At 37.1% G+C, this 16,415-nt stretch overlaps 1 protein-coding gene across 6 annotated transcripts in view; it reads left to right on the top strand.

Moving 5' to 3' along the window:
• The window catches only part of CFDP1 (craniofacial development protein 1), a 99,092-nt gene that overhangs the window by 22,302 nt on the left and 60,375 nt on the right, over positions 1-16,415 (top strand). For 4 of the 6 annotated variants that reach the window (XM_039881042.1, XM_039881043.1, XM_039881045.1 and 1 more), the window contains one exon: positions 723-842. In XM_039881042.1, the coding sequence (XP_039736976.1) occupies positions 723-842 (120 nt within the window). Of the gene's footprint in view, positions 1-722; positions 843-4,234; positions 6,972-8,293; positions 9,762-16,415 lie in introns of those variants that run through there. The other 2 variants (XR_005656895.1, XM_039881044.1) reach the window with 2 other exon arrangements.

The following is a 16,415-nucleotide window of genomic DNA, read 5'->3' on the forward strand; positions in this document are numbered from 1 at the left end:
CTACAGATAGATTGAAATTTAAACAAAATTCCATGTTTTTGTTGAATTGGCAAGCCTCGGCGGGCATTAGGCATTTCTCCTTTATCTGAAGTTTCAGACACTATAAATATCGTTATTTGCTTCTTATTGGATCTTCCGTTTTATTGAGGGCAATTTTTCCAGATTTGAAATTGGACAGGATTCTTAGTCATACACATTTTTTTCTATTCCCAAATTAGTGCCAGATGAGCCAATTTTAAGGGATCTTTTTTCACCTTTGGCTTGTTTTAGATGTAGAACAGGAGCCTACTGTTATGTTCCTCTTTGAAATAATGCTAGTGTTTTTCTCCCAAATATTCCATTTCCCCATTCCAGCTATTACTGGGCCTTTAAGTGTGAGTCCTGCTCTGCATGGGAGGTGCAGTGGGAGAGCCTTTTTCAGTCCTTATATCAGTAACCCACAAGGCCTGTGATTCAGTAGTGACTGACCATCAGAGTATGTTTCATGCTGACAGAAGTAATGGAGGGGATTTTAGATCAAATTTACATACATTGTTGTTTCATTTATTAAGGGAAGATGTTTTTTTCTAGAACTGTTGTAGTAAACTTAAACCATAAAGCTCAGCTGCCGGAATTTACACAAAGCTCAGTGGGTATTTTCCTTGTCATTTATTCCCTCTTTTAGATTTTGTTTCTCTCTTTTTATTCCTCTTGTAAACTTAACATCTGCTTCCTTGGCACAGGGTGACTAAGGAAGTCGATGCTACATCTAAAGAGGCCAAATCCTTCTTCAAGCAAAATGAGAAAGAAAAGCCACAGGCTAATGTCCCTTCTGCTCTGTCGTCACTCCCTGCCGGGTCAGGGTGAGTATTCTAGCCCCAGGCCCAGGTGTACCTGGCACGTGTTGTTGGGGAAGCTGTTTTCAATTTAAAGACCTGCTTTAATTGTAGCTGTCATGATTCCTTTCCTGAGAAGGAATTTTGTTGCTGCCTTCCCTGAAATATTTGCCAAAAAGGAAGATGCAATGGACAATTAGCCATAGGTCTCTTGTTTGATTCCAGTCTGAAAAAAGTCCTGATTGCAGTGTTGACTACAGAGTTGAACATGTAGTAAACTTAACATTTAAAAAATAATTTTTCGAATGAAAATATCAGCAGTTCATCAGAATGTCTAATGAAGATTTGGGTTGAGTACTCACTCTCATTCCCCAAGGACCTCAAAGGAACTTGAAAAGGTCAAAGCTGATTTACAAATAATTCTGTTAATACATTGCAGGGAGCTTAATAGTTCTTATCCCTTCATATTTTCCATATTACTTGAGTTATTTTTGGCTGAAGACTAGAATTCTTTCTCTTTGGAGGAAATAGAAATCCCTTTCTTCTTAACCTATAGGTACGAAGTAAAGCCTCACAGTAAATGTGAGAATCCAGAGCACTGAGCATGGACCACGCCCACTGATCACCCACTGACTCCTGTGGGGAGCTCTGTGTCCTTGAGATGTTTGGGGTGGAAAAGTCACCTATAGAGGCTTCTCTGACCCTTCCGTTAGTTTGCCACTTCTTCCTTTCCTCCCCAAACATACTTACATGGTTGCTATGAACAGTAAAGTTTTTTTTTTATTTTTTCACAAGGAAAAAGGCATTAGTTTTCCTATCAGATTATAAGCTTTTCTAGGACAGGTTTTGCTCATCTCTGCAGCCCTGGCAGTGTTAACACTGGCCTGTTCACCGAGGTTGTGTTTACCCAGAAGCAGACCCTGAGAGGAAGGTTTGAGAGCAAGTTGTTAATATGGGACATGATTCCAGGAAGCCCCGGCAGGGAGGTAAAAAGGGGTGGGAAGGGGTGGTGGCTGGTACCCAGTCCTGCTGGAAACTCAGGGAGATGGCAAAGAACACAGAGAGGGCAAGGAGGCTGGGATACTTATCCTCCAGCTCCCATCTGTCACTGGCTCAGCTGCTTCCACCTGCCCCCATTCCTTAGGATATGAACTGTAGGTGCTTGCAGTAAGGTGCTGCTCTCAGGGTGTGCCATGGTGGTGAGTGTAAGGACACATGGCTGGGCCTATGTACACATCTGCTCAGTACTCTTTATCTGTTTCTTACTCCAAGTATTTCTCTCCCACTGGAGCAACTAGGTGGCAGAAGTCACATAGTGGTTACCCAGAAGCCTAAGAAGGGAAAGGACTTGAGTGCTTGTTACCACAGTGGAAGCAATGTAAACACTGCCCGAGGCAGTTGTGGAAGGACCAGCATCCTGTGAGCAGAGTCCTCCAGGCATGGCCCTGGTAGTGCTCTAGCCCCAGGCTTCTCAAGCTGGGGTTTGCAATTATCATTTAAAGAAATTAAGTAGAATAAGAAAATATTATAGTACATCACATAGTAAGAGTAAGTATTGTTTCATAACATTTTTATTTCCATTATTAATGTGCTCGTACTGGGTCACAAAATAAACTGCATATTTAGTGAGAGTTGAGATTTTCAGAAAGTGAGGGGTAGGCCAAAGCAAGACGTTATTAGCCTTATAATTATTATATTGTTTGAAAGGGATTCTCTTCAGACTAGTAGCTTTCAAACTTTATTGACTGTCACTCATAGTAAGGAATAATTTTATAGATGCCATAGTATACTCATAAGTATAGGTATGAAAAAACGTGAAATAAAAAGTTGGTAAAATAATATTTACCTTTACTATATATGATGAACTCTGATTTTCTATCTTATATTATTACGCATAATGTTATTTTTAAAAATGTTATGACTCACTGAATTGATTTCCAATCTACCACAACCTGAATTTGAAAAAATTCTACTGTAAACTCCATATAGAATTAGCCTTCTGCATGGGGTGTGGGAGGAAGAGGGGGTAAAGGGGGTCAAATATGTGGTGACGGAAAGAAATCTAACAGTGTAAAATATATATGCCTTACTGTTAAAGTGTACAGCTGAAACTTATTGGATTTCGTTAACCAATGTCACCATAAAATTTTTTTTTTTAAAAAGCCTTTTGCAGACTTTTACTTGGGTTACCAGCCTTATATCTGGTATTATTAATGTCTCTTGCATGTATTTAAAGTGATACTGTGAAAATTACCTCTCGATTAAGTACCAGATAGAAGTAAAGGCAAAGATACTATAACTTTAGGTTTCTAGCATAGTTTCAATTAGCACAATTTTGCTTTAGCCTCCTTGGGTATTTTTTAAAATACTATCTGTTGATGTTTACATAGTCTGCTTGGAAACTACGTGTTTCAGAAACTACTCTGTTGCTATAATTGTGAAGATAACCAGAGGAGGGAGAAGTAGCAGCTTAACAAGTCCGTAAGTCACTCATGGAAGTACCACTGCATTCTGTATCCAGGCCTTCTTTTCTTAGAGCTAATAGCCTTCCTAGGATGAGAAATCTGTGGAAATGATATCTGTATTAGGGAGACTCAGCAGGAAACAGATGGCATCCTCAAATTAGGATACTTTGAGGAGAGTTTAATAACTCACAAAGTGATAAAAAAAACCACAGGGATAGAAATAGTGCAGTGTCCCCAGGGCTGGTAATAATGAGGCTCCATTACCACTCTAGACCTTAAGGGGCAAGAAGGGGAGCAGTTATGGCAGACAGAGAGGGCCTCCTGACAGGAGCCGAGACCTTCACTTGAGTGATGGACCCTCCAGTGGGGAAGCCAGGGGAATAAATACCCAGCTCTCCCATTCCTCCCTCCCTCCCATCTCTTGCCAGGACGCTCCATTGACCACTGAGTCTTGGGAAAGAAAAAATTACTCTGACACTTGTTAAAATGGTGAGGAAGACTTACTCAGGATAATTGCAGTAGGTGTTAAGACTTATCACAATAGGAAAGAGATGAGGCTCAACTCTGAATACAGCAAAGACTACTGGGGATTTACAGCCAAGGAGCAACATGGGAGGAGGGGCCAGTGTCAGTGGATGGAGTATTAATAAGAGAAGACATCAAGTGTGTGTGGGGGGGTGTGGGGGGGCAGGCAATCCTGCTAAACCAACCTAACAGGATTCTTGCTGAAGGCGGCTAGGACTTACACATCAAAGGTGGGAGTTGAGGAACCTGATCAGATAAGGAAAATGATCAGATATTGAGAGTGGGAGATTCTCTTTAAACTGACTTCACAAGATTCTTGCTAAAACTGGGCTGTGCAGGCTCAGCAAGGATGGGGCCAAGATTGAGGCCTAGTCGAGAAGAGGAGCCTGACTAAGCTCTGATCCGAAGAGTCTTTTTTTATCCATATAGGACAGCATCTGGGCCAGAGAGCAGCGTGGAGGAGGAGGACGTAGAGGGAATCTGGAGGAGCCAGCTGATGAAGTATCTTTAAGTAGATTAATGAACTACTGATTCTCTTATAAAAGGGTAAAGTGAAATTTGATTAAAATCAGGTTTTTTTACAGTTATAATTGGTTGTAACAGATTACAAGGATATGTTTATCTGAGTAAAAAAGTCCTCAGAGTGGTACATGAAAATGGGGACACATCAAGTAGGATGCAGTGTACCTAGAATTTCTGAATAAATCTAGAAGATGACCCTCAGGGTTATCATAATTATTTTTCTTGCATTTCAGAAAACTTCTCCAGTTGTAATTGTGCTTGGGAAAAGACAGGGTCAGGAGGAATTCAGCTGATCTGGTGTCTAAGTAGGCACATTTTATCAGTGCCAACATTAGTATCCACTGCAGGCTGCACGCGTATGGCACGGAAAGTCTTTTCAGGGGAAGAATCTATAGAAATAATCTAATTTATTAAAAGAAAATTATTCTAATTTTTTTTCCACAGACTTTTCATTTTCATTTTTGGAGTTACTTCAGTTTATAGAAATTGTCCGGCAGAAGCATTTTATTTATTTGTTTTTCTTCTCTCTAAACAGATTTAAGCAATACAGGAAAACCAGAGCAGGAGAGTAAAACATCCTGTCCCACATCCTTTGCTAGCAAACAAGAACAGATTCAGAGGAGCAAATGTTTGTAACTGAAAATGCATTTCCTCCACATGTTTAAAATAGCACACTGCTTAGGCTATAAAAAGCCAAAGTTTATGCTTTGGGAATGGAGGAAACCAAACACCCAATTTTAATTATAGGCAGGGATTGGAGACAAGAAGCACTCTCTACATTTGGTAGGAGAAAGCACAATGTTCGCTGTATTTAAGTTCCCCATGTTGTGTAACCCTAAGCTCTTGTCCATTTGTCACCCTCTCCCCGCTCTCCTCCCCAGTTCTCACTACCAGTAGTACCCTTAGCCGCTTAAATGCAGCTTCTCCCAGAGTTTGTTGAGTATTTGGCCAGTCGGCTTTCAACCCCATTATTTACTACTTGCTTTCAACCCCACAGTTATTACTTACCTTTTTCCAGCAGTGGGCCGCTGGTGGACTATTAGTCTTATTAAAGTTCATAATCCTAGCCATAGATGTTAACGTGTTTTTAAAGTTTTTTAATTGTTTTCAATATCTAGTCTTTTGATAGAGAGCATTCAGTGTTTCACTTAAAGTAACAAAAATCAAATAAAGCCACAATATTAAGTGGAAATGTTTCTAATTTTTATCACAATCTCTTGTTATGACGATTGATCAGATCTCTGACCTATGTTGATTTATTTTGTAGGCCATTTTATTTTTAAAGGAATTGCTTTCATGTTGAGAGCAGCATTTTATGTGGTTTTACTAACAGGGAAAAAAGGATCCCCTGAATTATTTGCAACAAATGTATTTACATCAACAACAATGACAAACCCAACATTGTTTAAGGGTCAACTGTACATGGTGAGATTACTTAATACCTAGAGAATGGCCATTCCAAGAAAGGCAAAATCTGCTTTTTTAAGAGTCATTATCATGTGTAAGGGCTTTTAGTAATTATAATTAAGGTAATTAGAAGAAAGTAGGTATTCTAGGAGATGTGACCTTTGATATTTTTTGAGCACTAGTCTTTATGAGAACAAACAGTGTTTGTCAACTTAAGAATTTAAAATTGTGCATTTTTCCTCTCTAAAAACAGCTTTATTGAGGTATTTTTATTTAATAATTTAAATTATACAGTTCATTGGTTTTTAGCATATTCACAGAGTTGTACATTCGTAAAACTGTGCAACCACAACACTTTTCATCACCCAAAAAGAAATGCAGTTACTCTTCATTTCCCTCCCCACCTCTCTGATCTATATTCCTTGTCTAGATATGCCTTTTTGGACATTTTATATAAATTGAATCATATAATATTTATCCTTTTTTGTCTTGCTGCTTTGACTTAGCCTAATGTTCTCAGTGTTCATCCATGTGTCTGTGCTTGTTATGCAGAATAATATTCCATTGTATGAATATAACACGTTTGGTTTATCCATTCATTAGTTGATAGACATAGGGTTGTTTCCACTTTGGGCTATTATGAGTAATGTTTTTATGAACATTCATGTACCAGTTTTTGTATGGACATGAATTTTAATTTCACTTGGGTATATCCCTGGGCATAACATTGCTGGGTCATATGGTAACTTGGATATACTCTTAAAAAGGAGAATGAGCCATAAAAGAAATATCTAGGAGTGTTACCAAGGGCTGGGTGACTTGGGTGCCTAAATTTCTTCCACCATGATTTCTTTGAAACATGTACATTTCTATATGTAAGTTCCTGCTGTAGGAAAAAGGAGATTGATGGAAAACTTATACTGTTGAGTAACACTCTAAAAGCAATGGCTAGAGAAACGATAAGGCCAGTTCCTTCTGTCGTAATTAATTGTAGAAGTAAGGACAGTGAATTAAGCCTATTGATGTATTCCACAGCCAGCTGTAAGCTTTCTACTCTGAGATTTCCTGCTTGGTGATAATATGAGATTTTAGTTAATTTTAGTTGACTCAGGGCTGGCCCTGTCCTTCTTTTATTACTTTTTGTAAATGTTCTTGACCTTGTCACTAACTTCTGAATTGAACTTTGTTATTCTTAGCAGATGTGGTACTGCCGGTAGGAGGTGTTCAGAAATGTGTGGTGAGATATTTTGATTGTCCTATGACTTGAGAAGACTTCTGGTGGGGTTTAGGGATACTAAGTATCCTGCATTACTTAGTATGGTTAGGACAGAGGGTTTTCTTTTCCAAAATGGCAGCAGCGTCCCCTTTGAGATAACATTGTTTTAGGGAGCTGGAGTCCCTCACTTATTTAACCACTGGGCTTTCCTTCAGTTTCTGATTCGAGACTCTACTCCAGGGCAGGCGTTCACAAACTGGAAGTCTGTGGACCAAATCCGTCCTTAGATGTTTTATTTGGCCAGCATGTAAAAATCAGGAGAGTTTACATAAAAATCTGGATTACTGGCTTTTCTTCAGAAATGAGAAGTTGTGCCACTGCCCTCCCACTTTCTTTATAACATCAGTGAGCTGGAGCAGAGTGGGTAACGTTTGCTGGTTCCTGCCCCGACTCAGCTGCTTCACTCATTCATGTTGCCTGCTTGGCTGCTGTAGTCAGATGTTCTCAGACTATTGGATGACAAGTTTCCCTTTAATGACCAGGTCAGTTTCCTTTAGGAACCAGTTCTTTAGATTAAATATCAGAAATACCGTCCTCTCAGACTGCAGGTTAAACATTTCTTTACCTTTTTAAAAAGACTAAATTCCTTCTATTTATGGACAGTTTACCACGTTTAAGGCACAGTGATAACTGCTAAGTGTATCGTTTCATTTAATCCACATAAACACTCAAGAGTCAGGCGTTAACTTTGTGCCCATTTCACAGATCAGGAAGTTGAGGCTCAGGGAAATGTCATTAACTTGTTGCGATTACATGGTTGATGTGTGGCGGAGCCAGGATTCCTGTCCAGATCCGTTTGCAGTTAAAGCCTATGCCATACAACTAATCTTTCTTACCATCCTGATTGGCCTTTTCTGTTAAAAGTTTCTCTTCAGCTTTGTAACTGATGATGGACTCTTTGAAAGCTATTTTGCATCTTGTTACTTTTGAAGGAAGTAAGATGACTATTTCCTACCTTTTTTTATAAGCCTTTTCCCCATTAACCATGGCCAGTCCGGGTTTCCTGTACTTCAGCCTCATTCTTATCTCATGAAATTGAAGGGAACTAGCGCAATTTTAAAAATGACTTCCAGAGGCTGTTTCAAGTAGCTGGTGTGACAATGGGAATGATTGATTCTGGCACCGTTGGTGGTACTGCTGTTACCTTGCTTATCGGCTCCAAAATGAAGTGCTTTGTGCAAAAAAACCTACACCAGATTGTCATCTTCTTCAATGGATGCTAAACTTTGCTTTGTTTGGTTTTAACTTATTCTTAACTTGTTTTTTTAAATATACCTCTGCAGGTACTACAGGTACAGAGTAATTTGCGGTCACCAGGATGGGGTAACCTCTGTCAGTTTGGATTGAATACCTAAATACAGAAAATACTATGAACTTAGGAAGTGTCCCTCTTCAAGGTTGCCCAGAGTTGAACAGATTCTAGTGTTCTTGAAAATCCTGTGAGGAGATGGACTTTATTACACAGAACAGTGTTCTTCCTTTGCCCTTAGCCTTGAGTTATGGTGCCAGTGAGTTTCAAAAATCTGCGTTTAAAAGCCAAGTGTCTGTATCTGTTATAAACTTTTAAAACTTCATTTTGCTATGTTCCTATACCCTTGGTTGTGCCAAATTTCTCTTGGTGTGAATTACAAGTTAGTAAAATGCTTTGGGCATTTCTTGGGAAAGACACCCAAGATAGGCAGGTAAAAATTCAAGTTGCAGACTAACATAGACTCCATTTTTGTTCTAATGTATATATATGATTATAACACACTAGCATAGTATAAGAAAGCATCTGCACAAAAGAATACAATAGCCAAAGTTACAACATTCACACAATTTACTCAGTATAATAATAGGAAATTGATTTAAAAGCAGGATATGGAGGCCTTCATTTAAGGAGAAAATAGTGACACTCTAGAAATGAATCGAAAATATTTCACTAATAAAATCGTTAAATTTCACTAATTGATTTAGTTGCTTCGTGTGCTTTAATTAGCTTCTTTTAGTGTACACTAGAGGGCAGAATCCCCTCTGAAGAGATAGCTTGTCTTTGGCAAGATCCCAGGAACTAGGAGCATTCCCAAGCTTTGGTACAGGAGCGCTGTACGTTCTTTACTGAATTAGATTCGTATCTTGGTGTGAGAGTTCTGTGTGCTATATGGTTTCTACATTTTTTAAAATTATAATCTCTTTCTTTCTGGAAGACAAATTTCTTAGAAGTGTGATTGCTGGGTCATCAGATGTGTGCACCTCACATGCTAATAGATGTTACCAGATAGGCAGTACCAATGTTAAATCTCTCCATTGTTATGTGAAGTCCCATTTCTGCACACTGTGACCAGTATTCTTCAGGGTTTTCTCTACAATCATTATGTTAACTGCATCTAAATAACGTGCTGTTTTGGCTTAAAATTTCCCCTCCTTTGAAAACCTGTACCAAAAACAGATTTCTTTTTTTAAGAATTAAACTAATGCTACATTTTTGTGCATTTGTCAAATGTTACCAAAAGACTACATTAAGATTTTGGGTATTACCTGTAGGTAGTCTCCATACTGTATCAAATCATGGAAGTTAATTCTCAGTCATTTAAGAGTTCAGGTAAAAATATGAGCTTTATAAACATAAAGAAATTGTGAGCCAATTTAGGAGTTGTATGTTATAGATCCTTTAAAATGCTGCGTGCTACTTCTCTCTTAGGTTGTTTGTGTTGGAATTTGCTATGTATTCCCAAATGTTTTAACATCAATAAAGAATATCATTTGTGCTAAGCAGAGCAATCAGTGATTCTTATGTTCTGATCAGGTTCTGATACAGGCATCTTACTACCATTTCATGGAAAGTTGCGATTATACAGAAAGATTCATATTAGGTAAATATTTTAATTTAGATTGGGGAATTTTTCTTATGGGAGAGGCAGAGCAGCTGTGTTCTAATTATTTTGGTCAAGGATTGAAGATCGGGCTAATCTGAATTTTAGCACTTACTATATTCAGCTACTTAGCCCTGGATTCTTGCCAAAACTCTCTTACCCAAGAGAACCCATGTCAAATTTAAGATGAAATAATTTAAACCTTTTAAATTAAGCTTATATTTCTATATCATTGAGAAAATGGAAGAGATTTAATAATTCTAGATGTATGTGACCATAAAAAGTCACAGCTTTTTGATTATTAGCTTTTCCTTGAATCTGAAATGTATGATTTCAATGTATGCTAATTTGGGAATGAGCAAGAAAAACCCATCTTTTGCATTGACTTCCGCTTTAAACTAGGATCCTTTAGCCCCAGCTGCTTGTGAGCTGGTGAGCTGTAGGAGGCAGAAACTAAAAAAGAAAAGTTTTCTTTGTAGTCAATAGAGTGTGACATGACTTATCTGGACCAAAGTAAAAATTAGAAAGATCCAAAGAAAACCATGTACAAAACACTCTTGATCTTGGTCTCTTGTCTAGTGTAACTAGCTTCAAAGAAAAGATTTGAGGAAAATTTCCTTTAGAACAGCAACCACAAATGTCATGTCTGCTTCCTAGCCATGTTTCTGTGTTGTGCTGTGGGTTAACGAAATCCAAGTTTTTTATATCATTTCAGAAAGTCATTTTGATTTAGCTTATGTTGGACCAGTCTGGACCTCATTTTCTCAGTCTTGATGTGGTGAAGGCAGCTATCCTATTGGGCCAACTCGGGTCAGCTGTGTGTTTTACACTATCATACAAGAATGAGCCAGGCAAAATTTCAGCTCTGTGAAGGCTTAGATTATGAAGTATCTGTCTTTATAAAATTGGAGTTATATTTTTTTAAAACTCTTTGGAAATAGGACTTTGTTTAACACCATAATGAAAGCAAAGTATCAATGTTTCCAGGCATAAAAGGGAAAGTTTGTGATAGAGGCTTTTATTTTCCTTACATTTTATCAATCACTGAGGAAATTCGTTGACAATGGAAAAATGAAACACAACTCCTTTCTCCCAATATGATATGACATCTAATTATGATACACTATCTCAGGATACTTCTTCCTGATGAGACTGGTATGCCACTGAGCTTTCTACTGCTACCTTTTCTATATTTGTTTAGGGTTTTCCCAAGATTCATATGCCTCTTTTTATGCATTTAATAAGTCATCCAACAACTTTAACCATCTCTTCGACGTTGGTGATTCTCTACTCTGTACTTCTAATACTGCCATTCTCCTGAGCTCCAGACTCATATTTTTCACTGCCTGCTAGAAATTTATTCTGAATTCACTTGATACCACATTGGTCCAACATTCAGCTAATTTTCTCTAAATCCTCCCACTTTACAGAGTTGCAGAAACAGAGCCTATGAAGTTGAGTAGCTTCTCCAAGAGGGAAAACTTAGACTTCCTTAAAGCTTCTTTCTAAACCAGTGTTCTCTTCTGCTGGGTCAAACTGCCAATATGTCACTGGAGAAAATAAAAAATAATGTACCACCACTGTTCCCTCAATCACTCAGCCCCAACCTCGGTGCCATCTTTAATTCTTCCCTTTCTTTTTCCTGCCTCCTTCGCTTCTCCAACTGCCAATCCATTAACTCCTTTTAATTCCACCTTCAAAATGTCTGTAAACATTCATTTATATTGTTTTCCTCCCTCTCCTCCCCCTCTTCTTTCTATATTTCATCTCTATTCCCATTGCCTTTTTTCTGGGTCTTGCTTTCTGAAGCATCTGTCCCCATGTAATTGGAATATTAAATCTTTTGAGAGGCTATTGTAATTGTTTCCTAAATTACTTAAAACCCGTGGTCCCTATTCTTGTGTCTACCATACATGCCACTGCTGAGAGATTGTGTAATGCAGCTGTATAATACAGACAGGTGTCTGAACCCTTGACCCACATCCCGCCCCGCCGTGGTAACATCTTACAGTGTCCCAGCCAGGATAATGACATTAATACCGTCAAGACGAGAATATTTCCAATCGACAAGGGTCCCTCATGTTTCTTTTATAACCACTTTCCTCCTGCCCCAACTCTGGCAACCACTAATCTCTTTGTTTCTATAGTCTTGTCATTTCAAGAACATTATATAAATAGAAGCATGCAGTATGTAACCTGTGAGGTGGGCTTTCTTCACTCTGCAGATTTATTCAGGTTGTGGTGTGTACCGGTAGTTTGTTCCTTTACATTGTTGACTCACATTCTGGTATGGATATACCACAGTTCATTTCACCATTCATTCACTGAAGAATATCTGTGTGTCCTGTTTTGGGCTATTACAAATAAAATGTTATAAATATTTGTGTACAGGTTTTTGTGTGAACATAAGTATTTTGTGTGAAAATAAGTTTTTTATTTCTATTTCTAAGTTTGTCAAATTATGGCAAACTTAGCTGCTTATACAGCACAAATTTATTGTCTTAGGGTTTTGTGTATTAGAAGTGTGAACTATAATTTGAGATAGGGCCTTAAAGAGCCAATTAAGGTTAATGCGGTCATATGGGTGGGGTCCTAATTTGATAGGACTAGTGTCCATATAAGAAAAGGAAGAGGCACCAAATATGTCTCTCTTCAAGCATGCACAGAGAAGATGCCATGTGAAGACACACCAAGCACCTCTGTCCTGGACTTCCAGTCTCCAGGCTGTGAGAAAATAAAATTCTGTTGTTTAAGCCACTCAGTCTATGACATTCTTTTATTATAGCCCAAGGCAACTATACATAAACCTACATAGAGATCAATCCAAGGTGAAATTTATCTTTACTCTGTTGAGTCTTCCAATCCATGAACCTGACATGTCTCTCTATTTATTTAGGTCTTTGATTTCTTTCATCACCATTTTATAGTTTTCAGCATATATGTCCTATACCTTTTTTGTTAGATTTATAATTAATATTTAAATTTTTTGAGTGATTATAGATGGTATTACATTTTTTCTTTAAAAATGATTATATTGTATTTTTAATTTCAGTGTCCACATGTTCATTGCTAGTATATATAAACAGAATTGATTTTTGTATGTTTATCTTATGTCCTGCAGCTTTGTTCAATTCATGTATTAGTTCAGGATTTTTAAAAATAGACTCCTTGGGATATTGTGCATAGATAATTATTACAGCAAATAGAGACAGTTTTATTCCTTCCTGATTTGTACGTTTTTTTCCCCTTTTCTTTCCTTATTGCACTGGTTTAAATATCCAGCACCGTGTTAAATAAGAGCCCTGAGAGTGAACATCCTTGCTTTGTTCCCAGTTTTAGGGAGACACAGTTAGTCTTATACTCTGATGGATACGGTCTTACATTCTGACGTATAAGGTTAACTGTAGGTTTGTCAAATGTTGTTTCTGTATAGATTGATATAGTTGTGTGATTTTTTTTCCTTTAGCCTATTAATATGATGGATTACATTGATTTATCTTTTTAAAACAGCTTTTTTGAGATGGAATTCAGTACCATACAATCACCCATTTAAAATGCACAGTTCAGTGGGTTTTAGTATATTCAGAGTTTTGTAAACATTAGCATTATCGATTTCAGACCATTTTTATCTCCCCAAAGGAAATCCTGCACCCATCAACTGCTACTCTCCATTTCCTCACACTCCCCCCATTCCTCCCACTCCTGGCCTAGGCAGCCACCAATCTCTTTCTTTCTCTATGGATGTGCTTATTCTGGACATTTTATATAAATGGAGTATATAATATGTGGTTCTCTATGTCTGGCTTCTTTGACTTAGCATAATGTTTTCAAAGTTCATTTGTGTCTTAGCATATCACAGTACTCTTTTTTAAAATTGCCATATAATAGTCCATTGTATGGATATCCATTTCATCAGTTGATGGACATTCAGGTTGTTTCCACTTTTTGGCTATTATAAATAATGCTCTGAACATTCGTGTACAACTTTTTCTGTGGACATGTGTTTTCATTTCTCTTGAGTGGGAGGGAGTGGAATTGCTCGATCATATGGTAACTATGTTTAACTGAGGAACTGCCAGATTGTGTGTAAGGGTTTTAATTTCTCCACATCCTCATCAACACATGTCATTACCCCTCTTTTTGATCATAGCCATCCTAAAAGATGCGAGTTTCTATCTGTAGTTTTGATTTGCATTTCCCTCTTGGCTAATGATGTGGTTCACCTTTTCGTGTGCCTGTTAGCCATTTGTTTATCTGCTTTGGAGAAGTGTCTATTCAGATCCTTTCCCCATTTTTAATTGGATTGTCTTTTTATTTTTTAATTATAACAGATTTTTATATATTCTAAATATAAGTTTCTTATCAGATATATGATTTACAAATATTTTCCCCATTATGTGGGTTATCTTTTTACTTTCTTGATCATGTTCTTTGCAGCACAATATTTTTTTATTTTGACGAAAGCCAATTAATCTTTTTTTGGGGTCACTTGTGCTTTTGATGTCTTATCTAAGAAACTATCACCTAACTCAAGATCACAGCTATTAACTCTTATATTTTCTTCCAAAAGTCTTATAGTTTTAGTGCTTACATTTCGGTCATTGGTTGTTTTGAGTTAATTTTTGTATATGGTGTGATGTAGGAGTCCAGCTTTCCTGTTTTACATGTAAGATACCCAGTTATCCCAGCACCATTTTTGAAAAAACTATTCTTTCCTCATTGAATAGTCTTGGTACCTTTGTGAAAAATAAATTGTTCTTAACTAGACTTACTTCTGGATTCTCAGCGCTATTCTGTTGATCTGTATGTGTGTCCTTATGCTGGTATACATTGATTAATTTTCAAATATTGAACCAGCTCTTCATCTCTGGAATAAACCCTACTTGGTCATGGTGTATAATTCTTTTTGTATATTGTTAAATTGTATTTGCTAATATTTTGTTAAGGAGTGCATCTGTGCTTATGAAGGATGTTGGTGGTGGTGGATTTTTATTTGTTTCTCACTATCTTTGTCTGGTTTTGGTATCATACAGTGCTAACTTCATAAAATGAATTGTAAAGTGTTCCCTTCTGTTTTCTGTAAGAGATTATGTAAAATTGATATTAATTCTATTTTGTAGAGGGCATGTTGTGGTAGTTTGTATTTTTTGTGGAATTGCCCCATTTTGTCTAAGTTATATTTATGTGGATAGGATTCTTTGTAGCATTCTCTTATTATCTTTTTGATGCCTGTAGGGTTTGTAGTTATAACCCATTGCATTACTGATACTGGTGATTTATCTACTCTTTTTTTGGGGGGGGTCAGTCTTGCTAAAGGTTTATTTACTGATCTTTTCAAAGAACTAGCTCTTTGACTTTTCTCTATTTCTGTTTTCAACTGACATCTCATTATTATTTTCTTCTTGTTTTGCATATATAGTATTCTTTTACTAGATTCTTGAGGTAGGAGCTTAGATTGTTGATTTGAGACTCTTCATCTTTATAAAGTCTGTATTTAGTATTATAAATTTCCCTCCTGAACTGCTTTAACTGCCTCTCATTAATTTTTGTATGTTGTATTCTCATTTTCATTCAGTTTAGCATGTTTTTCTTATTTCTCTTGATACTTTCTCTTTGATCCATGCAGTGTTTAGAAATGTATTGTTTAGTCTCCAAGGGTTTGGAGGTTTTCTGTTATTGATTTTTAGTTCGATTCCATTGTTGTTGGAGAATACACTTTTTATAATTTCAACTCCTTTAAACTTCTTGACATTAGTTTTATGACCCTGGATCTTGGTATATGTTCTGTAGACACTTGCAAAGCTCAATATCTTCTCTCTTTTTTTTTTTTTTTTACCAGTATATTTTAAATAAAGTTCTTTTTCTGTCTAAATCAGCTGGAGTTAATGTCTGAAAACCCTAACTTGAGGGCACAGACCTTGTATCTTTGTTTTATATGTCTGGTCTCGTACATGGTAAATAATTTATAGCTATGTGCTGAATGAGTGAATAAATGAATAGCTTTTATTAATGATCACCATTTTTAAAAAGTCTTGGGTAAACTTTGACCTAAGAATATTACATTCTTATTCTTTTGGTTATGTGTATCCTCTTATCAGTCTTAAAGGCAGATTGTTTTTGCTTCCACAACTTGAGTTCAGCAAGTAACTGACCCTGGAAACAGACTGTAATGCCTCTTATATGATTGGAATGACAATTTATTTCAGCTTAATCATGCATAGACATGTGGGAAGTTCCTTACTCATCCCACAAGACCTATTTCACAACTCCTGCTATTTCCTTTATTTCAGGTCGACTTGTCCTCTTGTTGCAGAAGTGACATTTCCACAGCAGTATATTTCGCAGTGCACACCCTTGTCAGAGTGAGCAAAAACTCTGATGTGTGCCTGGAAGCCTTATTTCCTATCAGGAAGCACATGGTATTCGCTCATCCTTTCCTGCGCTTAACTTCGGGTTTCCTTATAGATAACTCTGGTTGTTTTCTCCTGTTTAACATAAGTGCTGGGTTAAAATGTGCATAAGAGATTTTGATATGAGGTGAGACATTATTAAA

Source organism: Pteropus medius, unplaced genomic scaffold (genome assembly GCF_902729225.1).
Source record: "Pteropus medius unplaced genomic scaffold, Ma_sr-lr_union100, whole genome shotgun sequence".
Taxonomy (NCBI): Eukaryota; Metazoa; Chordata; class Mammalia; order Chiroptera; family Pteropodidae; genus Pteropus; species Pteropus medius.